The 27,764-nt window shown below is 44.6% G+C and overlaps 1 protein-coding gene across 1 annotated transcript in view; it reads left to right on the forward strand.

Moving 5' to 3' along the window:
- Positions 1-27,764, forward strand: part of pappa2 (pappalysin 2) — a 416,756-nt gene that overhangs the window by 80,545 nt on the left and 308,447 nt on the right. The window contains exon 3 of the mRNA XM_078219173.1: positions 22,493-22,638. Within this exon, the coding sequence (XP_078075299.1) occupies positions 22,493-22,638 (146 nt within the window). The remainder of the gene's footprint in view (positions 1-22,492; positions 22,639-27,764) is intronic.

Below are 27,764 nucleotides of genomic sequence, written 5' to 3' on the forward strand. Positions count from 1 at the left end.
GTATATATATCAGCCTGATATTGGTGCAGTATATATGTCAGCCTGATATTGGTGCAGTATATAAGTCATCCTGATATTGGTGCAGTATATAAGTCATCCTGATATTGGTGCAGTATATAAGTCATCCTGATATTTCTGCAGTATGTATGTCAGCCTGATATTGGTGCAGTATATACGTCAACCTTTTAAGGTGCAGTGTATATATATATCAGTCTGATATTGGTGTAGTATATACGTCAGCCTGATATTGGTGCAGTATATACGTCAACCTGATATTGGTGCAGTATATATGTCATCTTGATATTGGTGCAGTATATAGGTCAGCCTGATATTGGTGCAGTATATACGTCAGCCTGATATTGGTGCAGGATATAAGTCAGCCTGATATTGGTGCAGTATATACATCAGCCTGATATTGGTGCAGTATATATGTCAGCCTGATATTGGTGCAGGATATAAGTCAGCCTGATATTGGTGCAGTATATACGTCAGTCTGATTTGGTGTAGTATATACATCAGCCTGATATTGGTGCAGTATATATGTCATCTTGATATTGGTGCAGTACATACATCAGCCTGATATTGGTGCAGTATATACGTCAGTCTGATATTGGTGTAGTATATACATCAGCCTGATATTGGTGCAGTATATATGTCATCTTGATATTGGTGCAGTATATACGTCAGCCTGATATTGGTGCAGGATATAAGTCAGCCTGATATTGGTGCAGTATATAAGTAATCCTGATATTGGTGTAGTATATACATCAGCCTGATATTGGTGCAGTATATACGTCAGCCTGATATTGGTGCAGTATATACGTCAGCCTGATATTGGTGCAGTATATACATCAGACTGATATTGGTGCAGTATATATGTCAGCCTGATAGTGGTGCAGTATATAAGTCATCCTGATATTGGTGCAGTATATAAGTTAGTCTGATATTGGTGTAGTATATACGTCAGCCTGATATTGGTGCAGGATATAAGTCAGTCTGATATTGATGCAGTATATATGTCAGTCTGATATCGGTTCAGTTTATACGTCAGCCTGATATTAGTGTAGTATAAACGTCAGTTTGATATTGGTGCAGTATATAAGTCAGCCTGATATTGGTGCAGTATATATGTCAGCCTGATATTGGTGTAGTATATAAGTCAGTCTGATGTTGGTGCAGTATATAAGTCAGTCTGATGTTGGTGCAGTATATACGTCAGCCTGATATTGGTGCAGTATATACGTCAGTCTGATGTTGGTGCAGTATATATGTCAGCCTGATATTGGTGCAGTATATGCGTCAGTCTGATGTTGGTGCAGTATATATGTCATCCTGATAGTGGTGCCGTTAATACGTCAGCCTGATATTGGTGCAGTATATACATCTGTCTGATATTGCTGTAGTATATACGTCAGCCTGATAGTGGTGCAGTAAATACGTCAGCCTGATATTGGTGCAGTATATATGTCAGCCTGATATTGGTGCAGTATATACGTCAGTCTGATATTGGTGTAGTATATACATCAGCCTGATATTGGTGCAGTATATATGTCATCTTGATATTGGTGCAGTATATACATCAGCCTGATATTGGTGCAGTATATACGTCAGCCTGATATTGGTGCAGTATATACGTCAGCCTGATATTGGTGCAGTATATACATCAGACTGATATTGGTGCAGTATATATGTCAGCCTGATAGTGGTGCAGTATATAAGTCATCCTGATATTGGTGCAGTATATAAGTTAGTCTGATATTGGTGTAGTATATACGTCAGCCTGATATTGGTGCAGTATATAAGTCAGCCTGATATTGGTGCAGTATATATGTCAGCCTGATATTGGTGTAGTATATAAGTCAGTCTGATGTTGGTGCAGTATATAAGTCAGTCTGATGTTGGTGCAGTATATACGTCAGCCTGATATTGGTGCAGTATATACGTCAGTCTGATGTTGGTGCAGTATATATGTCAGCCTGATATTGGTGCAGTATATGCGTCAGTCTGATGTTGGTGCAGTATATATGTCATCCTGATAGTGGTGCCGTTAATACGTCAGCCTGATATTGGTGCAGTATATACATCTGTCTGATATTGCTGTAGTATATACGTCAGCCTGATAGTGGTGCAGTAAATACGTCAGCCTGATATTGGTGCAGTATATATGTCAGCCTGATATTGGTGCAGTATATACGTCAGTCTGATATTGGTGTAGTATATACATCAGCCTGATATTGGTGCAGTATATATGTCATCTTGATATTGGTGCAGTATATACATCAGCCTGATATTGGTGCAGTATATATGTCATCTTGATATTGGTGCAGTATATACGTCAGCCTGATATTGGTGCAGGATATAAGTCAGCCTGATATTGGTGCAGTATATAAGTAATCCTGATATTGGTGTAGTATATACATCAGCCTGATATTGGTGCAGTATATACGTCAGCCTGATATTGGTGCAGTATATACGTCAGCCTGATATTGGTGCAGTATATACATCAGACTGATATTGGTGCAGTATATATGTCAGCCTGATAGTGGTGCAGTATATAAGTCATCCTGATATTGGTGCAGTATATAAGTTAGTCTGATATTGGTGTAGTATATACGTCAGCCTGATATTGGTGCAGTGTAAACGTCAGCCTGATATTGGTGCAGTATATATGTCATCCTGATATTGTTGCAGTATATAAGTCAGCCTGATATTGGTGCAGTATATATGTCAGTTTGATATTGGTGCAGTATATACGTCAGCCTGATATTGGTGCAGTATATATGTCAGCCTGATATTGGTGCAGTATATATGTCAGCCTGATAGTGGTGCAGTATATAAGTCATCCTGATATTGGTGCAGTAAATACGTCAGCCTGATATTGGTGCAGTATATATGTCAGCCTGATATTGGTGCAGTGTAAACGTCAGCCTGATATTGGTGCAGTATATATGTCATCCTGATATTGTTGCAGTATATAAGTCAGCCTGATATTGGTGCAGTATATATGTCAGTTTGATATTGGTGCAGTATATACGTCAGCCTGATATTGGTGCAGTATATATGTCAGCCTGATATTGGTGCAGTATATATGTCATCCTGATATTGGTGCAGTATATACGTCAGTTTGATATTGGTGCAGTATATACGTCAGTTTGATATTGGTGCAGTGTAAACGTCAGCCTGATATTGGTGCAGTATATACGTCAGTCTGATATTGAAATATACAGCACTCCTGTGCTTTGTACTCTTCCTTTTGTTTGGTTACATCACCGATCACAACAACTGGATCCGCGCTTTCCCTCACCAACATTTGTTCAAATTGGTTTGAAGTTCCTCTCGTCATAGCACCAGAACGACATCATGCCAAATGGGATGCTTAATCTTGGTTACAGAGGACACTACCTGCCCCTCATACAGCACCGAACATTGGGCAAGCAGTGTAACTAATTACAAAGTGAGGGCTTCAAAAAGGTCATGTTGGACTCTAAAAAACATTTTTGGGCAAGACAAACTTTCATTGGTGATGTTTATCTACTCTTTGCCAATGCTACTTGATGCATTGATGTTGTCTCGATGTCGTGTTGGATGTTGATGTATACGGATGCTCCCCTTCAGCCTAGAACTTGCAACTCTAGAGTCCCTTTGAACACAACCAGAATCTCCTCGCTGCAACATGGACTCAATGGAATAAATTCAATCTTCCTGTCAAATGGTGAAGACGTAAAAATGTCCCAGGTGATGTAGCTTGAAGTGTCATAACATTGACCGAGGGCCTGAGTATTTCAGTGGACTGAATACTGCCATTCCAGCTTGGGACTTGGCTTCACTTCCAATCCAGGTTGATGTGATGACAATCTGCTTGTTCTCAGGGCTGCTCAGAGTCTTTTGGAAATGAGTCTGCACAGCCTGAGTGCAGTTCATTTTGGACATGAGCCCACTGCACAGAAATGCTTCTGATTTGCCAGTAAGTTCTCCCTCAGAGAAACATGGGGGCTGGTTGGTGTGAGAAATGGGAAGTTTAATTCATGCAAGTGTAAATGCAGATCTTTGGAACGAGTTGACCCAGCGAGTTAGCACACTGCTTGTAGAGAGCCGAGTGTGGGGAGGTGGATGGAGATCCAGGGAGGCAGGGTTGAATCTGCCATCCTGAATGTTTTCTCACCAGGCCGGCCTTAAAGGTATAAGTTGAATGGGTATCAGCAGGCTCAGGCGTCCGCTATTGGGCAGGGCTCCACAGCATAGTATTGACCTCCAACCCAATTATCATTTTCACTTGGGCCACGATGAAACCATCACTGCCTCAGTCAGCATGCCTTCCTGAGGCTGGAGATATGGTTGGGCAGAACAGAAGGAATTTATACTGTAGCTGGCCATGCTCTACAGGACCTGCGAGTGCCTAAAATTGGAACGTGTTCCATCCTTCAAGGCTCATATCCCTCACTTCAAAACAATATTGAGCCAGAGAGAGGAAGGAAACTGGATCTAGTCTGTTAAACATTGAACTGGAACAATGAAAAATCTAAACGCAATTTTAGTTACACAGCTTAAGAATTCAGAATAACATGACCAGATCAAAGTTACTTTGCGAGCCATTTTCTCTTTCTGCCTTTCTGCTTTTGAAGGTGCCTCCAGCGAGATGATAATCTTGGCGTAACTATCACAATGTTCTTGTTACTGCCAGGTTGCACATGAAGAATGAGTTGCAAGCTCTCTGTATAGTTGAATCTGCCAAGTATATGCAGCTAGGGTGGATCTTGTGCTACGTTTGTATAAAGCTCTGGTTTGACCACAATTGGAGTCCTGTATTCATCTATGAGCACCATGGCGCAGAAAGGATATATTGATCTCGGAAAGGGGTGCAGCTGTAATAAAAGCAAGACATTGTGAATGCTGGAAATCTGAAATAAAAACAGAAAATGCTGGATAAACTCAGCAGGTCTGGCGCGTCTGTGGAGAGAGAAACACAGTAACGTTTCAAGTCCAAATGATCCTTCTACAGAATATTGGTATGGCTGGTTGAGTGGTAAATATTATTTGTGATACTGGAAGTGCTGTCTTTTGCATTTTAAATATAGTGCCATGAGATCTTTTATGTCCACCTTAGAGGTGCATCCTTGACTTAATACCAAAAGGCACCACCCCTGACAATGTGGCACTGCAGCTCTACTGAACTGACATTGTCAGCCGAGGTTAGGTGCTCACGTTTCTGGAATGGAATGTGAACTCACCACTTTCTAACTCATAGAATCACTACAATGCGGAAGGAGGCCATTCAGCTCATCAAGCCTTCATTGACTCTCCAACAGGCCATCTTACCCAGACCCTATCCCTGTAACCCCACATATTTACTCAGTATACCTTGAGACACTAAGGGACAATTTAGAATGGCCAATCCACCTATCCTGCACAATCCTGGAGTGTGGGAGGAAATTGGAGCCCCCGGAAGAAACCCACGCAGACAAGGGGAGAATGTGCAAACTCCACAAAGAGAATCACCCAAGGCCGGAATTGAACCCGGGTCCCTGGCGCTAAGGCAACAGTGCTAACCACTCGAGGCTTGAGTGCTACCACCCAGCCAAGGCTGACACTTAATAATGTGAAGGAGAAGGGAGAACCATTGCGATCTCTATTCTTTCCTTGAAGGAATGCATTGATTCTTGTAGGGGAATAGTCCTATGGCAGCCAATAGCCGCCTTGTACTTTGCATGAATAACCATTCTTTATATGTGACAGTACAGTGGTGGTATTGTTACTGGACTAGTAATCCAGGGAAAATGAGTTCATGGGGAGGTTCAGAGGCGGCATGGTGGCACAGTGGTTAGCACTGCTGCCTCACAGTGCTGGGGACCTGGGTTCGATTCCCGGCTTGGGCCACTGTCTGTGTGGAGTTTGCACATTCTCCCCGTGTCTGCGTGGCTTTCCTCCGGGTGCTCCGGTTTCCTCCTACAGTCCAAAGATGTGTAGGTGAGGTGAATTGGCCATGCTAAATTCTCCTTCAGTGTATCCGAAGAGGTGCCGGAGTGTGGCGACTAGGGGATTTTCACAGCACCTTCATTGCAACGTTAATGTAAGCCTACTTGTAACTGATAAATAAACTTTGGCGTTGTGGTATTTTCAGTGGACTAGTAATGCAGAGACCCAGAGTAATGCTCTGGGGACACAGGTTCAAATCATCCCGTGAATGATAAAAAAAAATCCTACTATCATGGTTTAAGATTTGAATATAGTTTAAAAACAACTAGAAATAGAATAAAACTAGTATCAATAAAAGTGACCGTGAAGCAGTCAGATTATCATAAAACTCCAACAAGTTTCATAGAATCCCTACAGTACAGAAGAAGGCCATTCGGCCCATCAAGTCAATACCGACCACAATCCTACCCAGGCAATATTCCCGTAATCCCACACATTTACGCTAGCAATCCCCCTGACACTAGAGTCAATTTAGCATGGCCAATCTATCTAATCCACACATCTTTGGACTGTGGCAGGAAACCCAAGCACCCGGAGGAAACCCACGCAGACACGGGAAGAATGTGCAAACTCGACACAGACAGTGACCCAAGGCTGGAATTGAACCCGGGTCCCTGGTGCTGTGAGGCAGCAGTGCTAACCACTGTGCCACCATGCTGCCCTGTAATCCCATGTAAATGTTTTCTAAGGATAGATGATAAAGGTGTCAGGAAATGTTAATATTTGGTTTAAGAAGCCTTTAGAATCACAGGCTGGAATGTTATCACCGTTCACGCTGGCAGGATTTTCCGATCCCGCTGCAGTGAATGGAGATTTGGTTGGGCGTCAAAGTCTCTGAGCTGGCTGCAGTGGGAGCATGGCTAGAACAGCTGGTAAGATTGCACCCTCAGTCTCTGAAGGCTTTTGAAGAAAAAGATTACCTGTATTAATTTGAAATGCTAAGATAAAGGCAAAATACTGCAGATGCCGGAATCTGAAACAAAAGCAGAAAATGCTGGAAAATCTCAGCTAGTCTGATAGCATCTGTGGAGAGAGAATAGAGCTAGTGTTTTGAGTGGGTCTGACTCAATGTTGGCTCGATTCTCTCCACAGATGCTATCAGACCGCTGAGATTTTCCAGCATTTTCTGTTTTTGTTCTTAGAATCTTAGAAACCCTACTGCTCAGAAAGAGGCCATTTGGCCCATTGAGTCTGCACCAACCACAACCCCACCCAGGCCCTACCCCCATATCCCTACATATTTACCCACTAATCCCTCTAACCTACGCATCCCAGGACACTAAGGGCAATTTTAGCATGGTCAATCAACCTAACCCGCACATCTTTGGACTGTGGGAGGAAACCGGAGCACCCGGAGGAAACCCACGTAGACATGAGGAGAATGTGCAAACTCCACACAGACAGTGACCCAAGCCGGAAATCGAACCCAGGTCCCTGGAACTGTGAAGCAGCAGTGCTAACCACTGTGCTACTGTGCCGCCCTAATTTGAAATGTGTTTGAAGCAATAATAGGGAACCATGATCAGTTCGATACACTGTAAACTGTGCATAATAGTGGAGGCAGTGGTGTAGTGGTACTGTCGCTGGATTATTAATCCAGAAACCCAGGGTAATACTCTGGGGACCTGGGTTAAAATCCCATCATGGCAGATGGTGAAATTTGAATCCAATAAAAATCTGGAATCAAAAGTCTAATGATGACCATGAAACCATTGTCAGTTGTTGTAAAAATCCATCTGGTTCACTAATGTCCTTTAGGGAAGGAAATCTGTCGTCCTTACCCAGTCTGGGGGTGGCACGGTAGCACAGTGGTTAGCACTGCTGCTTCACAGCTCCAGGGACCTGGGTTCGATTCCCGGCTTGGGTCACTGTCTGTGTGGAGTTTGCACATTCTCCTCGTGTCTGCGTGGGTTTCCTCCGGGTGCTCCGGTTTCCTCCCACAGTCCAAAGATGTGCGGGCTAGGTTGATTGGCCAGGTTAAAAAAAAAATTGCCCTTTAGAGCCCTGTGATGCGTAGGTTAGAGGGATTAGCGGGTAAATATGTGGGGGTAGGGCCTGGGTGGGATTGTGGCCGGTGCAGACTCGATGGGCCGAATGGCCTCCTTCTGCACTGTAGGGTTTCTATGATTTCTATGACATGTGACTCCAAAGCCATAGCACTGTGGTTGACTCTTAAATATCCCCAGGGATGGGCAATAGGCCCAGCCAGCGATGCCCACATCCCATGAATGAATTAAAAAAAAATTAAATTCTAAATCACATGTGTGGTGTTTATAAAACAAGAAGGGTGGGATTTTCTGGCCGCTCTCGTCCCAAGGCTGGAAAATCCCGCTCGAGATCATGCATGGTTCGTGTCCCACCTGCTACGATTCCCGTGGCGGGTGGGACAGGAAAATTCCGCCCAAATTCTCTGCCTGTTAATCACAGTGCTTGAGCAATGGAAAACTTTGGAAGGTTTTACACTTGATGTCAGCATCAAGTATGCCCACAACAAGTTAAATGTGGGGTAAAGGTCTTTCCATGCCACCCAGCAAGCAGCACGAGTTATGGAACAGCAGCCAGGTCCTGGTGATGAAAGACTGGGCCTCAAAAATTGCCCCTTCAGAATTCCTCGGGCCCAAATGAATGGTGAACTTTGCAAAGGTTTGAGTCACTGCATTCCAGTTGTGTATCACACATTTCGCTAAAGCACATTATGTGGCCTGTGTTAGTGTTAAAGCTACAAACCATGTCTCGTGCTCCAAGTATTGAGGTTGGGCAGCATTTCAAATCTGTCAGAATGTATCTGCCCGACATTTCCTTTGCATACCTAACTGTCACACACAGCTTCACACAGCAATTTTACAATTAAAGGTTTGAGTAATCTTTCAAAATCTCGAAGGACGCAAAGCGATGCCAGCAATAACAGTGATTCTTAATATTGACATCATCCCCAAAGAAAATAAATGGATCAGAATTCTTTAAAGTTTTAAGGATGAGGCCTCAGTTGGTGTGGAGCTAATTTTGAAACTTCAATCAGAGATGTGGATGTGGCTGGTAATCTGATTACCCTCTCGATATGAGGTTGAGAAGTTCATGCAGAACCTAGTGATAATGTCAATTATTCACAATTGCAGCAAAGTTTCAGTACAGAAACTGGCCATTTTGTCCAACTACTGTATGCAGCTGGTTATCTGCTGAAAGCGTCACTTTTACTTGTTTTGAGAAGATGAGGTTTAATGAATGACTGAGACAGTATTGTAGGCTTCAGGCAAATATCTAAAGAAGAAACAGGGCTAACATTCAGCCAGGTCTCAGCAAAAGAGTAGCTCTAGTTGGGTTGCACCAGTTGAAACATAGCAGGGAACTGAAAATTGGGATAAAGCTGGTGTATCAAGAATCAGAAAACTGGGATAGAGCTGGTGTATCAGGAAAGAGCAGGATTGGGATAGAGCTGGCGTATCAGGAAACAGGAAGACTGGATGTGAAGCATGAGCTGGCCATTGGCTGGGTGTATGGACTCTAAATTGACATGTGCTGGTCCCTTCATTGTATAACGTGAGCTGTGGTAGTCATGGTGCCTGACAGCTGCTTTGGAATGGGTGCAGATTAAGGATATCCAACAATTTGCTTTAAATTAAGCATTGTGAAAACCGTAGATTGGTGTCTCCAAGTGAGGTTACATGAGTAAGATGGCGATTGAGGGATATGGGCCAAACACAGGCAATTGGTCGTTTAAAAAAAAAGGGCGGCATGGACAAATTGGGCCGAAGGGCCTGTTTCCATGCTGTAAACGTCTATGACTCTAGGTCTTACCCAGACTCTGAATATTCAAAGTGCGGAAATTGAATGAAGTGTGTTTACATGGCAGGTGTATTTCTGATTATGGACCACTTTGTCAATATCATGCTGGTAGTAGGTGGCACTATCCCACATGGAAAATACAGGGAAATACGCCAATAGTTTCTCCAGACCTGAAGGGACAAGGCAAAGATGAAAAACATACCTTAGTGTAGGCACACTGGGTGAGAAATATCATAGAATCACTATAGATCAGAAGGAGGCCATTCAGCCTATCGGGTCTGCACAGACTCAGAATCCTGCCAACCAGCCCCCACCCCCCTGCCCATCTGTGTAACCCCGCACATTTACGATGCCTGGTCCACCTAACTAAGGAGCGATTAGCAATACGCCTAACCTGCACATCTTTGGACTGAGGGAGAAAACCGGAGCAGTGGCATACTGCTTAGCACTGCTGTCTCACAGCGCCAAGGGCTTGGGTTCAATTCTGGCCTCAGGTGACTGACTACATGGAGTTTGCACCATCTCCCCATGTCTCCATGGGTTTTCTCTGGGTCATGATGTGGAGGTGCTGGCGTTGGACTGGGGTAAACACAGTAAGAGTTTTAACAACACCAGGTTAAAACCAGAGCAGATTTCCACTCCATCTGACGAAGGAGCAGCACTCCAAAAGCTAATGGCATTTGCTACCAAATAAACCTGTTGGACTTTAACCTGGTGTTGTTAAAGCTCTTACTGTGTTTTCTCTGGGTGCCAGAGAGTTCGGCCAAAATCAAGGAATACACAAACCATCTTCCAAATATGGTCAGGGTCAAGTCCTTCTGATCTTTGCTCCTGGGACATGCCCTGGCTTGCCCTGACCTATATTGTTTTTGGCCTTGGACTGTCCACGTTCCCAGTGATCCTTTGCTGCAGCAGTTCAATTTAGAGTGTCCAATTGTCCATTGCGTCTACGATTCAGGCCGTGGCCATCTGGCCACAGTCCCTCCTCTTGATCCAGTGAGCATCAGCGAACCGGATCACAAAACTCTAACCAAGCTTTCACACGGGCAAATACCAGAGTCTCAGGCAAATGGTCCTAATCACTAATGAAGGATCTGTGCTCCGAAAGCTTATGGTATTTGCTACCAAATAAACCTGGTACTTACTGTGCCTAATCACTAACCCAGCATATATAAATTATGAAAACCAAATACAAAATATAAAAAGTCATGCATACAAAGTTAATCCATACAAAATGCTTACAAATACAGAGTGTGAAAGGAATAACACATCACAGATGTGAGAGTCCTTAATACATTACTTGGTCGCAGCTCCGGATCATTGTTTCTCCATTCAGACAGTGAATTAATTCTTTCTTCCAGTGGATGAACTTTATTGTGAGGATGGTCAAATAAATAGATGTGAGCAGGATGAATATTGCAGTTAGGTGCGACAGGAGGTGAACCCATGCGCGCATTTGTATGTTTGAGACCAAATTCCAAAAATCCTCCCACCAGGTAGTGACTCTGATCTCATTAATGTTTTAAAAAAAAAATTCTCCCATTTGTTGCACTACTTTGACGAAGGTCTTGTATGTAGTGGCCAATTGTGTCCAAATTTGTTACAATTTCATCAGAAGCAGTTTGATGCCCATGTCATATTTTTCAAAGAGTTCTCCCAGAGCCTGTCTGAGTTCCTCACTTGTGTTTATCACCACTTTCCCTCTCCTATGTATGTTTACTAACTCTACTAAACCTATCCTAGCAGGTATGTATGGCCTGATGCAGAAAGTGGTGTTTTGCGATGTTGTATGTTGTTGCCCATACGGATATTGATTTAGTGAGGTCGTGACCCAGTATTCTCTCTCTCACCTATTGGCTACCCGGTGACACCAATTTCAGGTTTTGGATGTCTATGGTGCAGTTTCGATCAGTACTTGTCCTGAATCCGCACAGGGCATGTTCATTCAAATAAACCAGATATGGACACATATCTGTCCATTTGTTCACATTTATCCAGAATGGTGCCTTTGAGCCTCCCTCGTCCTCAGCCACATACGGCAGGGTTTATTCGTATCCCATCCACATTCCCTTTTGTATGATTTCTACATTTTCAGCTTCAAAGACTTACATAGAACATAGAACAGTACAGCACAGCACAGAACAGCCCCTTCAGCCCACGATGTTGTGCCGATCTTTATCTGAAACCAAGATCAAGCTATCCCACTCCCTATCATCCTGGTGTGCTCCATGTGCCTATCCAATAACCGCTTAAATGTTCCTAGTGTCTGACTCCACTATCACTGCAGGCAGTCCATTCCACACCCCAACCACTCTCTGCGTAAAGAACCTACCTCTGACATCCTTCCTATATCTCCCACCATGAACCCTATAGTTATGCCCCCTTGTAATAGCTCCATCCACCCGAGGAAATAGTCTTTGAACGTTCACTCTATCTATCCCCTTCATCATTTTATAAACCTCTATTAAGTCTCCCCTCAGCCTCCTCCGGTCCAGAGAGAACAGCCCTAGCTCCCTCAGCCTTTCCTCATAAGACCTACCCTCCAAACCAGGCAGCATCATGGTAAATCTCCTCTGCACTCTTTCCAGCGCTTCCACATCCTTCTTATAGTGAGGTGACCAGAACTGCACACAATATTCCAAATGTGGTCTCACCAAGGTCCTGTACAGTTGCAGCATAACCCCACGGCTCTTAAACTCCAACCCCCTGTTAATAAAAACTAACACACTATAGGCCTTCTTCACAGCTCTATCCTCTTGAGTGGCAACCTTTAGAGATCTGTGGATATGGACCCCAAGATCTCTCTGTTCCTCCACAGTCTTCAGAACCCTACCTTTGACCCTGGAATCCACATTTAAATTAGTCCTACCAAAATGAATCACCTCACATTTATCAGGGTTAAACTCCATTTGCCATTTTTCAGCCCAGCTTTGCATCCTATCTACGTCTCTTTGCAGCCTACAACAGCCTTCCACCTCATCCACTACTCCACCAATCTTGGTGTCATCAGCAAATTTACTGATCCACCCTTCAGCCCCCTCCTCTAAGTCATTAATAAAAATCACAAAGAGCAGAGGACCAAGCACTGATCCCTGTGGCACTCCGCTAGCAACCTGCCTCTAATCTGAAAATTTTCCATCCACCACCACCCTCTGTCTTCGATCAGACAGCCAGTTACCTATCCAATCGGCCAACTTTCCCTCTATCCCACACCTCCTCACTTTCATCATAAGCCGACCATGGGGGACCTTATCAAACGCCTTACTAAAATCCATGTATAGGACATCAACTGCCCTACCTTCATCAACACACTTAGTTACCTCCTCAAAAAATTCAATCAAATTTGTGAGGCACGACTTGCCCTTCACAAATCCGTGCTGACTATCCCGGATTAATCTGCATCTTTCTAAATGGTCGTAAATCCCATCCCTAAGCACCTTTTCCATCAATTTACCAACCACCGAAGTAAGACTAACCGGTCTATAATTATCAGGGTCATTTCTATTCCCTTTCTTAAACAGAGGAACCATATTCGCCACTCTCCAGTCCTCTGGCACTATCCCCGTGGACAGTGAGGACCCAAAGATCAAAGCCAAAGGCTCTGCAATCTCATCCCTTGCCTCCCAAAGAATCCTAGGATATATTTCATCAGGCCCAGGGGACTTATCGACCTTCAGTTTATTCAAAACTGCCAGGACATCCTCCCTCCGAACATCTATTTCCTCCAGCCTATTAGCCTGTGACACCTTCTCTTCCTCAAAAACTTTCAACCCAACTTTATTATCCAAGAGGGGAAGGAATTTCTTCAGCCAGAGGGGGGTGAATCTATGGCATTCATTGCAACAGGAGGCTGTGGAGGCCAGGTCATTGAGTATTTTAAGACTGAGATAGATAGGTTCCTGATTGGTAACGGGATCAAAGATTGTGGGGAAAAGGCAGGAGTATTCAGTTGAGAAACTTACCAGCCAGGATTGAATGGCGGAGCAAACACGATGGGCCGAATGGCCTAACTCTGCTCCTATATCTTATTGTCTTATGGTCTATTACAGCGATCGCTAACATCATTCTCAGTGATGTCCCTGCAGTTCCTCTGCAGCTATTGTTAAACCAGACCCTGGCCAGCTATCGCAATTGGCAATTTGTGATATTCAGGTGTCTTTTTCCCTGGGACAAATGTTCTATTTGCTCATCGCTGATCCAGGGACGGAATCCTCTCCCTGCTAACCAGGTTGAGGATTTCCCTCAACTGTTCGACCACCCACTGTCTGTACATGCTGCACAGGGTTTGGTTCTGCTGCCTGCATCCTTTTTCACTCTCCCCTTAATGATCTGATTAATGGTTTTGATGTGTCCTTCTGGCACAGCAACCATAAGGCTGCTTGCCTTGTTCCCAGCCAAATCTCCCTCAACATCCTGCTGAGTGTCCTCATTTAAACTTTCCAAGGTCTGTTTAATTTGTTGGGTTAAACTCTAAGCTTGCTGTCCTGATCAGCCAAATCTAGTTAATGTGGACACCCCTGCGCTGTCTGCAGATGCTAAGTTGTTCAGGATATCCCTCCTCTTGTTCCCCTTCAGCTTGAGCCTATCCTCACCCTCATCGATTCCTTTCTTTCAGCCCAGTAGTGTACAGGTCAAGTGGAGGATAAGTCCCCTGAGTGGGGAAGGGCACCAGGGAGGTGATGGCCAAGTGCTATTATCGCTTGACTATTAATCCAGAATTTCAGCTAATATTCTGCGGTCCCGGATTCGAATCCCGCCATGGTAGCTGGTGGAATTGAAATTCAATAAAAAATATCTGGAATTAAGAATCTACTGATGACTATGAAACCATTGTCGATTGTCAGAAAAACTCATCTGGTCCTTTAGGGAGGGAAATCTTCCATCCTTACCTGGTCTGGCCTACATGTGACTTCAGAGCACAGCAATGTGGTTGACTCTCACCACCACCTTCTCAAGGGCAACTAGGGATGAGCAATAAATGCTGGCCAGCTAGCGATGCCGATGAATAAATAAAAGGAAAGTCTGGTAGCTGTGTCCTGGGTAGATCCACCACTACAGGCCCCTTCCCATATGTTTTAGCACCAACTCGTTTTGGGACCCTGGAGTGGCCTCGGGACAGTGGGGGTTCGGGGGGTGTGGAGGGAGTGGGGGAGGGGGCCGGGGGGGAGGGGGTGTTGGGGTGGTACACTGACAGTTGGCTTTAGCCCATTCCTAATTGCACAAAATACATACTCTTTCTCAATGATCTTCCCAGGGCATCTCTCTCCTAACTCCAGCCCTTTTTCAGGGCCATGGGCTAAACATGTCAGCTGTGCACACCCATAGTTGATAAATCCCCACCAATCACATGTGGAGGTCGCACTCAGGGAACAATACTCGGAGCTCCCATTCACCTTCCTGTACATTTGGTTGTTGCACCAGTGTGTGATAGTTTTATTTGGGTGCACCCGTAAGATGCCATCCTCACATTCGCCCGCATCCGGTGGGGCAAACCACATGTAACCAGGTTACATTAATTTAAATTATTGCATAGAATCCCTCCAGTGCAGAAGGAGGCCATTTGGCTCTTCAAGTCTACACTGACAACAATCCCATCCAGTCCCTATCCTTGTAACTCCATGTATTTACACTGCTAGTCTCCCTGATACTAAGGGAAAATTTACCATGGCCAATCAACCTAACCCGCACATCTTTGGAGTGTGGGAGGAAACTGGAGCACCCGAAGGAAAACCACGCAGACATTGGGAGAATGTGCAAACTTCACACAGTCAGTGACCTGAGGCTGGAATTGTATTGCAATGAGGACCTTAAAAACATTCAGGAAGGAGCACACGCCATCTTGTTTGACAGATGGCGAGATACGATCACAGTTAAGGACAGGCTAGTTCTAAAGGATGGCCGGTACGTGTTAGCAACTAGGGACAGCAACCAAATAGTTTATCACTGCCACGATGTGCAGGGCCATCAAGGGGCAGGAGCCATGGGTGAACAGATTCAGGGGTTGTGCTGGTGGCAGGACATGGCTAAGGTTGTACAGCACTACACCCCACCTAGTGAAGATTTGTTGCACCGGGATATTTGCCGTGTCTTTGACACCATCAGTTCGGGTAGAGAAGGCCTCCACCCATTTACTAAGTGTCGACTACAACCAGTATCTACTTGTAACCTCCCGTGCCAGCAGTAGAGGAATGATATAATCAGCTTGTAGATTTGTCCAGGGGTCCTCTACTGGTTGGGTTTGTTTCAGTCCTCTCTTGTGGGCATTCCTGTCGGGATTGTTTTGGGAGAAGACTATGCAATTATTGACTGGTTTGCCCTGACCTGTATTGTTTTTGGTCTTGGCCTGTCCAGGTTCTCAGCAAACCTGCTGGGAACCTGTTTGCTGCAACAGTTTAGCTTAGAGTGTCCAGTTGTCCATTGGGCCCAGGATTCAGGCCATTGGGCATCTGGCCACAAGAGGGAAAGTAATAAAGTCTAAATTAGGGTTACAGTGTAAGTATGTGAATTCTTGGAGTGTGGCAAATAGACTGGTCAATTTCAGACATCACAAGGAAATACAATGTTGTGGCAATAACAGAGACCTGGCTCAAAGCAGGACAGGACTGGGTATTAAATATTTCCGGATACGAGGTGTTCAGGAAAGATAGGAGAAGAAGGAAAGGAAGAGGGGTGACAGCATTGATTAAGGAGATCATTGCAGTGCTGGAGAAAGAGGATGTCTCGGAGGGGTCAAGGACAAAATCTAGGTCAAGGAACAAAAAGGTGCAATTACATTGATTGGTGTAGTCTATGGCAGTAGTTCCATGCCAGCGTGCTGTGAAGACACCCAGTCCCCCAAGTGTCCGGCAAAAAAAGATTCAAATTGATTAAAAATTCATATAATGAAACTAAAACTAATCTTCGTCTTCAGGTTGGCATCTCAAAGACCTGATGAATCTTGGGCCTCCCACGCATGCGCTAGCTGGGAAAGGGGTGCACATTGCAGTTCAGATTTATTTATGCTGGTCAGGCCCGTGCACATAACCAACGGGACTTGGAGCTGAAACCAAACGTTCCTATGTGTCTGCACAAAAATTGAAAACTCAAAAAGTATGCAAAAACCCTGGCAGAAGCGAGAGAGTCAGAGTGAGGTTAAAAAAACAGGAGAGTGGACAGGGGGAAGTTAAAAATAAACTAAGCTGCCAGTAAAGAAAGAAGACGGAAGTGAGAAACAGGAACCAATCAAATCAATAAACAGTCTCCAATTGGAGAATATGCTGGAAGAAGCAGATCTTAAGTGAAGTGGGCTGGGAGAATGTGGCCTCAAAATAACCCCAAAAATGTCTTTTACTCCAGGCGGTTCAGAGAAAATAGAAGGTGCGCTTCACATTTGTTTTATAGTATAGTGGTGTGCCATGATGTTGGGAAACACTGGTTGGTATTCTGGGTGGCAGGGTGGCACAGTGATTAGCAGCACGACCTCACAGCTTCTCTTCCTAGCTTGGGTCACGATACGTGCGGAGTCTGCACGTTCTCCCGGAGTCTGCTTCGGTTTCCTCCGGGTGCTCCTGTTTCCTCCCAAAGTCTGGAAGATGTGCTGGTTAGGTGCATTGGCCACCTAAATTCTCCCTCAGTGCACCCGAACAGGTGCCGGAGTGTGGCGACCAGGGGACTTTCACAGTAACTTCATTGCAGTGTTCATGTAAGCCTACTTGTGACACTAAATAAATGAACTAAAACTAAATTAAACTAACCATAGTGGAAAGAATGTAGAAGAACAAACTTGCAAGGAATTAAATGGGGGACTTTAATTATCCATTAGTTAGATAGAAGTAATGCAAAGGGCAGAGAGGGGGAAGAATTCCTAGGGTATGTTCATAAGATATAGGAACAGAATTAGGCCATTCAGCCCATTGAGTCTGCTCCACCATTCGATCATGGCTGATAGGCTTTTCATCCCCAGGAGAATTTTCCACAGCAGTGTGTTGCAGACCTGGTTCTTGGGAAGGAGTTGATTCAAGTGTAAGTGGAGCATTTCAGGGACCATAGAACCATAGAAAATTACAACTCAGAAACAGACCTTTTGGCCCTTCTTGTCTGTGCCGAACCATTTTTTGCCTAGTCCCACTGACCTGCACTTGGACCACATCCCTCCACACCCCTCTCATCCATGAACCCGTCCAAGTTTTTCCTAAATGTTAAAAGTGACCCCGCATTTACCACTTTATCTGGCAGCTCATTCCACACTCCCACCACTCTCTGCGTGAAGAAGCCCCCCCTAATATTCCCTTTAAACTTTTCTCCTTTCACCCTTAACCCATGCCCTCTGGTTTTTTTCTTTCCTAGCCTCAGCGGAAAAAGCCTGCTTGCATTCACTCTATCTATACCCATCAAAATCTTATACACCTCTATCAAATCTCCCCTCAATCTTCTACGCTCCAGGGAATAAAGTCCCAACCTATTCAATCTCTCTCTGTAACTCAGCTTCTCAAGTCCCGGCAACATCCTTGTGAACCTTCTCTGCACTCTTTCAACCTTATTTACATCCTTCCTGTAACTAGGTGACCAAAACTGTACACAATACTCCAAATTCGGCCTCACCAATGCCTTATATAACCTTACCATAACACTCCAACTTTTATACTCGATACTCCGATTTATAAATGCCAATGTACCAAAGGCACTCTTTACGACCCTATCCACCTGTGACGTCACTTTTAGGGAATTCTGTACCTGTATTCCCAGATCCCTCTGTTCAACTGCACTCTTCAGAGTCCTACCATTTACCCTGTACGTTCTACTTTGGTTTGTCCTTCCAAAGTGCAATATCTCACACTTGACTGCGTTAAATTCCATTTGCCATTTTTCAGCCCATTTTTCTAGTTGGTCCAAATCCCTCTGCAAGCTTTGAAAACCTTCCTCACTGTCCACTACACCTCCAATCTTTGTATCATCAGCAAACTTGCTGATCCAATTGACCACATTATCATCCAGATCATTGATATAGATGACAAACAACAATGGACCCAACACCGATCCCTGCGGCACACCACTAGTCACAGGCCTCCACTCAGAGAAGCAATCCTCCACAACCACTCTCTGGCTTCTTCCATTGAGCCAGTGTCCAATCCAATTTACTACCTCCCCATGTATACCTAGCGATTGAACCTTCCTAACTAACCTCCCATGAGGGACCTTGTCAAAGGCCTTGCTGAAATCCAGGGAGACAACATCCACTGCCTTCCCTTCATCCACTTTCCTGGTAACCTCCTCGAAAAACTCTAATAGATTGGTCAAACATGACCTACCACGCACAAAGCCATGTTGACTCTCCCTAATAAGTCCCTGTCTATCCAAATATTTGTAGATCCTATCCCTTATCACACCTTCCAATAACTTGCCCACCACCGACGTCAAACTTACTGGCCTATAATTTCCCGGATTTCTTTTGGAACCTTTTTTAAACAACGGAACAACATGAGCCACCCTCCAATCATCCGGCACCTCCCCCGTGAATACTGACATTTTAAATATGTCTGCCAGGGCCCCTGCAAGTTCAACACTAGCTTCCCTCAAGGTCCGTGGGAATACCCTGTCCGGTCCTGGGGATTTATCCACTCTGATTTGCCTCAAGACAGCGAGCACCTCCTCCCCTTTAATCTGTAAAGGTTCCATGACCTCCCTACCTGTTTGCCCTATTTCCGTAGACTCCATGCCCGTTTCCTCAGTAAATACGGATGCAAAAAAACCATTTAGTATCTCCCCCATCTCTTTTGGTTCCATACACAGTCTACCACTCTGGTCTTCAAGAGGACCAATATTATCCCTCACTATCCTTTTGTTCCTAACATACCTATAGAAGTTCTTTGGATTTTCCTTCACTCTGTCTGCCAAAGCAACCTCATGTCTTCTTTTAGCCCTCCTGATTTCCCTCTTAAGTAGCTTCTTGCACTTTTTATACTCCTCGAGCATCTGATCTGTTCCTTGCTGCCTGTACATTTCATACAACTCTCTCTTCCTCTTAATCAGTGTTACAATCTCCCTCGAGAACCAAGGTTCCTTATTCCTATTTACTTTGCCTTTAATCCTGACAGGAACATACAACTCTGCACTCTCAAAATTTCTCCTTTGAAGGCCTCCCACTTTCCATTTACATCCTTACCAGAGAACAGCCTGTGCCAATCCACAGTTCCCAGATCCCTTCTCATTTCATCAAATTTGGCCTTTTTCCAGTTCAGAACTTCAACCCGAGGACCAGATCTACCCTGACAATGATCATTTTATCATAAGGTTTAGGTCAGCTATTGAAATGACTAGGCACTCTCCAGAATAAAAATAGTTAACTGGGGGAAAACTAATTTCACTGGATCCAGATGAATTGGAACCGAAGGTTGGCAGGCAAAACTGTAGCTGAACAATGGACTGCCTTTAAAGAAAAAATAGTTCGGGCACAGTCATGATATATTCCCAGAAAGGGGGAAGGTAGGGCAAACACATCCAGAGCACCCTGGATGACAGAGGAGATGGAGGATAAGATGAAGAAAAAAAGTGTGTTTATAACAGTTGACAGGGGGTTAATTCAATGGAGAACCAGGCCAAATGTAGAGGGAAACTGAAGAAGCAATTCTGCAATTTGCCTTGTTCGTGTCTGCCTTATATTCATGTCACCTTGTTCTGGATTTGCCCACGAGAAGAAACAATCTCTCTGCATCCCCAGTGTAGAACCTCCTCATAACTTGAAAGAGTTCATCAGATCTCTTGATCTTTCTTTTCCAGAGAAAAGTACCACAACCTGCTCGAGATTTCTTCCCTTGTCAAAACTGGATTGGTGCCCTAATAGGAAAAGTTTCCCTGCTTGAATTAATTAACACTGGGGGCTTGTGAGGCAGTGGCCAAATTGAATACTTGCAGCCTGTGGTCTAGTGACAAATTTGAATAATTCTTTAAAAAATAGAACTTGTTCTAACATTCAGGCGTCATGGTGATCTCAGAGTAAGCGCAATGTTGGTTGAATCTTCACTCTGATGAGGCCTTTTAATCCAAACCATCTGAAAACACAAAGAGAGCAATTCTTCCAGATCTGACGCGGAAAGCCTGTGTTCCATATGTGATCATTGTAGCTGTGTTGGCAGCATTCTCACCAATGTGGCAAAAAACACTGTGGGTGCAAGGACTTTAGCACATTTCAGTGCAGCATTGAGGGCGGTGCTGTCCTTAAGATGCAATATTGAACCAAAGCCTTCTCTGCCCATTGAAGTGGCCTCTGAAGATCTTATGGTGTTATTCAAGGTCAAGCAACTCCAATGAACCACCATCGAAACTTACTAAAAGCAAATTACTGCGGATGCTGGAATCTGAAACCAAAAGAAAAAATGCTGAAAAATCTCAGCAGGCCTGGCAGCATCTGTAAGGAGAGAAAAGAGCTGAAGTTTCGAGTTCAGGTGATCCTTTGTCAAAGCATCATCGATATTAGACTAACTGGTCCTTTCAAGTTCCCGTAGATTCTTAGTCATGTGATCATGGGATACCTTTCCAGTTAGCTGCTAGCTAGGCATGGAAAAGAGGCTGAAACACGTCCGCAACATACCCCAGGCCCCAAATCGATCTTCCAATCTCCGCCGAAGACTCAGTGAGTTTACTGTTTAAGTGGCTGAATCACAGGCGCCTGAGAAATCCTAGGTTCAAGCCTGCTCAATTCAGGAGCGGCATGTGACCGGTTACGTGCTTTTGAGTCTTTGATCAGCATTTGTTTTATTTTATTTGAGTCGGTTCCAGTTACCCGTCACTCTGCGCAGGGTGAGGGTTGAAAGGGGAAAACATTTCTCTGATTTATAACCTCACTTTGATCTATGTTGACTTGACATTTGTATTCACTCTCCTATGTGCGCAGCACATGTGAAAAGCTCTGGGACTGATTTTTCTGTGAAGCTTCTCTGGATCGTCTGCTAGAATATCTGCGTGTGATCCTCAGAAACCCCAGTGAAGAACTTTTCTGCTGTTTCACCAGGGATGTCACTGATTGTTTACCAGAGGAGTTATGGTGAATGATGAACAAAAACTCCCACCAGAGATCTATCCTTCTGACTACATCCACCTGGCCTGCCCCCTCAGTTAGTTGAGTGAATCTCCATTTATAACTCTGAGCCATTAGTCCTAGTAATGTCCCTCTGACTTTTTTCTGTTTTCTTGAATTATTTGTTCATGGGATGTGAGTGTCACTGGCTCGGCCCAACATTTATTGTCCATCCCCAATTGCCCTTGCACTGAGTGGCTTGCTCGGCCATTTAATAGTCAACTACATTGGTGTGGATCTGGGGTCACATGCCGGCCAGACCAGGTAAGGACGGCAGATTTCCTTTCCTAAAGGACATTAGTGAACCAGATGGGTTTTTACGACAATCAACAATGATGTCATGGGCCTCACTAAACTTTTAATTTCAGGGATTTATTGAATTCAAATTTCACCATCTGCCGCGGTGGGATTCGAACCTTGGTCCCCAGAGCATTACCCTGGGTCTCTGGATTATTGTCCAGTGACAATACCACTACACCACCATCTCCCTGAGCCTCTTATTCCTTTTGGAGTTCCAATGTCATATGTGATCTTTCCTGTGAGTTTTTACAGGGTAGAAATAACCTGTTTTCATTGAATAATTCAACCGTTAGTGCCGCGTGGTCAGTGCCTATCCTTGGAAATTCAATCGAATTGTCCGAAGCTGACTTAAGTTCTCAGCTTCTTTCTTTTTCCATTGCTTAGGACCTACATGAGTGTGAAGGAACTGAAGGAGACACTGCAGATCAATGGATCTATGTACCTGAATGTCTATTTTGCTAACTCGGTACGGGAGGAGCTGGCGGGAGCTGCCACCTGGCCCTGGGATAAGGAAGCCCTGAGTCACTTGGGTGAGTGTTATGAAAGAAGTTCCACTCCAAAGGTATTTATGTCATTTCTTTATGTGAGACAGGGTATGAATGGTGCACACATCCTGCACGCATCAATTTCACTGTGTTTTTTAAAGAATGGGATGTGGGCCTTATTCGTTGCCCATCCATAACTGCCTTGAACTGAATGGCTTGCTCAGCCATTTCAAGATGCAGTTAAGAGTCAACCACATTGCTGTGGGTCGGGAGTCACATATAGGCCAGACTGGGTAAGGATGACAAATTTCATTCAGTGAACCAGATGGGTTTTTACAACAATCAATGCTAGTTTCATGGCACTGGTACTGAGATTAGCTTTCAATTCCAGATTTTTTTCTAAATTAATTGTGATACCCACATCCCTCTACTTCTTGTCATCAGCCACATGGACTGTGACCGTAAGATTTCAGATGATCAATGGCGCTTGGAAATATGAGGAGTAGTCGGATCCGTATACCTAATTCCCAGTTCATGGATTGAGGCTAGTCACCAATGATTTTCTTTAAAAAATAATGCAGTGATGGTTGGCAGTGTGTGGTCAGTGATATCTTGCACATCAGTATTCTAGATAAGCATTCACAACCCTGATATCCCATTCAACCCCAAGCTGAGCTTCTCACCCTATTGACTGTCATCTTCAGCCCCTGTAATGTCGCCCCTCCTTCAACCCATCCACCACTAAAACTCCCAGCATCACTTTTGTCACCACTTTTTTTGGTGTGAGGACACTAAGATCCTGAAAAGTACTGAAGATCAGAGGGACCTTGGGGTGCAAATGCACAGATCCCTGAAGGTGGCAGGGCAGGTAGTTAGGGTGGTTAAGAAGGGATACTTCTTACAATATGGGATACTTGCCTTTATTAGCCGAAGCATAGAGTATAAAAGTTGGGACGTCATGCTGGAATCGCATAAATTGCTGGTCAGGCCACAACTGGCCTGCAGTTCTGATCACTACATTACAGGAAGGATGTGATTGTACAGGAGAGGGCGCAGAGGAGATTTACAAGGATGCTGCCTGGGCTAGAGTGTCTGAGCTATGAGGAATGCTTAAATAGTCTGGGGCTGCTTTCCTTGGAGCAGTGAACATTGAGAGAGGACCTGATAGAGGTGTATGAGAGGCATTGATAGGGTGGATAGGAAGGCACCTTCTCCATTAGTAGAGGGGTCAATAACCAAGGGGCATAGAGTTAAGGGAAGAGGTAGACGGCTAAGAATCATAGAAATCATAGAACCCTACAGTGCAGAAAGAGGCCGTCTGGCCCATCGAGTCTGCGCCGACCACAATCCCACCCATATCCCTACACATTTACCCGCTAATCCCTCTAACCTACGCATCTCAGGACACTAAGGGTCAATTTTAGCATGGCCAATCAACCTAGCCCGCACATCTTTGGACTGTGGGAGGAAACCGGAGCACCCGGAGGAAACCCACACAGACACGAGGAGAATGTGCAAACTCCACACAGACAGTGACCCAAGCCGGGAATCGAACCCAGGTCCCTGGAGCTGTGAAGCAGTAGTGCTAACCACTATGCTACCGTGCCGCCAGAGGGGATTGGGAGTCTGGTAATCACTGCCTGAAAGGGAGGGTGAGTCAGAAACACTCAACATTTCAGGAGTATATAGATATGCACTTGCGCTTCCATGAACTCCAGGGCTATGGGCCAGATGCTGGAAAATGGGATTAGTCCAGGCAGATCTTTTTGGCTGACATGGACATGATGGGCCAAATGGCCTCCTCCTGTGCTGTAAATGTCTGAATCTATGAATCTCACCCTGTATATTTTGTGTAAAATAAATATAGATATCCTTATGGCTACATCTAAAACTAAATTAAAAACTGGACAAAAACCTTTTAAAATGGCTGAAGCTACGTCTGTTTGTGGCCCTCAAACAATACAAGCTACCATGGCAGTATCGCGGAAACCTGCACCTCGTTATCTCTGAAAAGGCACGAACAGCCCCAGTGGGCTGCACAGACCAAACTTCAAAGAGAACTATACCAAAGCTATCTGCATTACATAACCCAGACTGGCCAACCAGAGACTATTTATCTGCAACCTTTCTCTCAGTCCTTGATGGTTAGGACATTTAACAATCTCAGGAAACCAGGCAATGGGTACACATCCTTTGTCAAAGACAATATGGAGAGGTGGGCGTCATATGACATGGATCTCTAGCTTGTGTAACCCATGATATTGCTTTGCTATACAGCAACATCTCAGTCTGCCGTTTCACCATCCAACTAACAGCAGCACAGGAAAGTGGCTCTCCCTAGTTTGAATAGCTGGCCCCATCCACACGGTTTCTACTGGAACACCTGTATCGTTATAAGTGGAGCACAGTTTGGTGCACGGGTGGGGTTTCTGTCTCTTCCATTTTATCTGGTGCCCCTTTTTCATAATGGAAAACCTATAGGTCATCATGTCACACTCATTGAGCCCAGTGTAGATATCCTCATGGCTATTTATAATGGGAAAATTCCATATCAGCATCTTAGCATTCACTGATCACACTTTCATGAACCTATCAAATTGCTCAAAATATATTTTTGAGAAAGTTTTCCTCTGCCATTTAAAGCCTTAATTTTTTTTAAAACCCAAATTTTGCAACATGATTGAACTGATCCAGTTAATTGTCTTCTGTGAAAGCATGGAGATCGGCTAAATGCCAGTAAGTGGTAATGTTCACGGATGAAGACTGAGATTTTTCAGTCCCTGTTGTGGCCGTGGAAGATTCGGCAGATTGGCCAACAGCCCCGCCCGCCATCATTCCTCTGCAGTAAGTTAGCAATTCACCATGACGAGATGAGAGCGCTCTATTAGAACTGTTCCAATAGAGTCCCTTGTTCCATTCTATGAGTGAGAAATTAAGCCCTTGCCTAAGGGCTTGCCTAACAAAGGCAGACTCTCTTGATGGGCTGCAATCCTCGTTGGCAGTTCTGTGGTCAAAGCTCTCCTATTATAGGCTTCGATTTGGCATCATGGGTTATTTGAATTATGCCTTTGGCAGTCTTTAAGCTCTGTGTTTCAAAGTGTTAATCACCCCTCCAAAGAAAAGAGCTTGGTTAGGTGGAAACCTATTTGCCACCAAAACAGAAAACGCTGGAAAATCTCAGCAGGTCTGGCAGCGTCTGTAAGGAGAGAAAAGAGCTGACGTTTCGAGTCCAATTGACCCTTTGTCAAAGCTAAAAGGCAGAGAAAGTGGGAGATATTTATACTGCAGGGGGAGGGAATGAAAGATCAGTCATAGCCATAGAAACCAGGGGAAAAGACTCCATTGGCTGTCCTCAGAGAGAATAAAGGGTGTGAATGGCCAAATGGCAGAGAAGCTGTAAACTGTGCCAGATGAAGGTGTTGGGGGGGGGGCGGGGGAGGAATAGGACAGAGGTAGAATGTAGAAAAGGGGAAGCAGGGGGAGAAAAGGTAAGGGAAGGGGGATGAGGTTGGGGGAGAAAGTGGGGGGGGGGGGGAAGAAAAATGAAGAAAGACAATAAAGAAATAAAAGGTAGAGGACAGTAAAAAATGAAATAAAATAGAATGAAAACAAAGGGGGCCGAGGTGGGATAGAGCAAATGATCGGAAGTTGTTGAATTCAGTGTTGAGACCGGAAGGCTGTAAAGTGCCGAGCCGGAAGATGAGATGCTGTTCCTCCAGTTTGCATTGAAACTGGAAACTGGGAACCTGTTTGAGTGGCAAACAATGATGCTGTATTTCAGAGCCAATGATTAGAGGGAAAGTAGTTGGTATTGTTCTAATTTTATGTATTTAAGAGGGGAAAGGAATGTGTCGTCCTGGTTTTCTGTGACTTCCTGTCCATCCTTGCATTGTTTTTTGCTATAGACATGTCTCAGGGTTAGATTTCCACCAATGAAGCAGGAGGCCTGGGTAAGGAAACATCCTGACTCGGCAGATCCAATCTCCTCTAAAAGGGCCCCCACCTGCCATATTGTTATTCCAGGGTGGTGAGAGGGATGGAGTTATGCCCAGTAGTTCTGGAGGCCATTTGGAAGTGGCCATGGAGGTGGGTGAGTGCTGAGGCAGCTTGGTTTGGAACATCTGCAGTAGTTCTGTGAGACTTCAACTCAGTTATGTAAAGGGTGGTTAGGCTCTTTAACCCTCATCCCTCTTCACGCCCCCATGCCAACTCCATTCCTCCTCATCTTCTGTGCCGTCTCCATGCCCCTCATGTCCCAGTGCCACTCAAATCCCCTTCATACCCCTATTCCATCTTCATAGCCATTCACCCAGGATCCTCTATAGGCAGACCTCAAGACCTGGAGATGAAAAATATTAAAATTTTAACAATCTAAGAAAGTTGTCACTTATTCTGAAATAAACCTTAATTTGTGAAACCCATTCAAAACTTTAAAACCCCCTTACATGGCCAATCTGTTGTAAAACAAACAAACTTCTATTCACTAATCATACCAAAGACAACTAAGCCTCTAATAGCCTCTTAAAACTACCAACGTAAATGTGAACTTGGTCCTCCTTCTGAGATATGTGGTTTTGGAGCTTTTGAAATTTAGCCAAGCATTCATTATGGACTTAGCACTGATAACTACAGTTGGGAAACAATTAAGTCTATTGAAATTGCAAGAGCAGAACAAAGAAAATTACAGCACAGGAACAGGCCCTTCGGCCCTCCAAGCCTGCACCGACCATGCTGCCCGACTTAACTAAAACCCTCTATGCTTCCGGGGACCATATCCCTCTATTTCCATCTCATTCATGTACTTGTCAAGACGCCCCTTAAAAGTCACAACCATATCCGCTTCCACTACCTCCCCCGGCAACGGGTTCCAGGCACCCACTACTCTCTGTGTAAAAAACCTGACTCGTACATCTCTTTTGAAACTTGCCGCTCGCATCTTAAACCTATGCCCCCTAGTAATTGACTCTTCCACCCTGGGAAAAAACTTCTGACTATCCACTCTGTCCATGCCTCTCATAATCTCCCCTCAACCTCCGTCGTTCCAGTAAGAACAAACCAAGTTTCTCCAACCTTTCCTCATAGCTAATGCCCTCCATACCAGGCAACATCCTGGTAAATCTTTCCTGTACCCTGAATGCATCCTGAAACGCACCCTTCCACTGCTACCCTCT

Source organism: Mustelus asterias, chromosome 8 (genome assembly GCF_964213995.1).
Source record: "Mustelus asterias chromosome 8, sMusAst1.hap1.1, whole genome shotgun sequence".
NCBI classification, from domain to species: domain Eukaryota; kingdom Metazoa; phylum Chordata; class Chondrichthyes; order Carcharhiniformes; family Triakidae; genus Mustelus; species Mustelus asterias.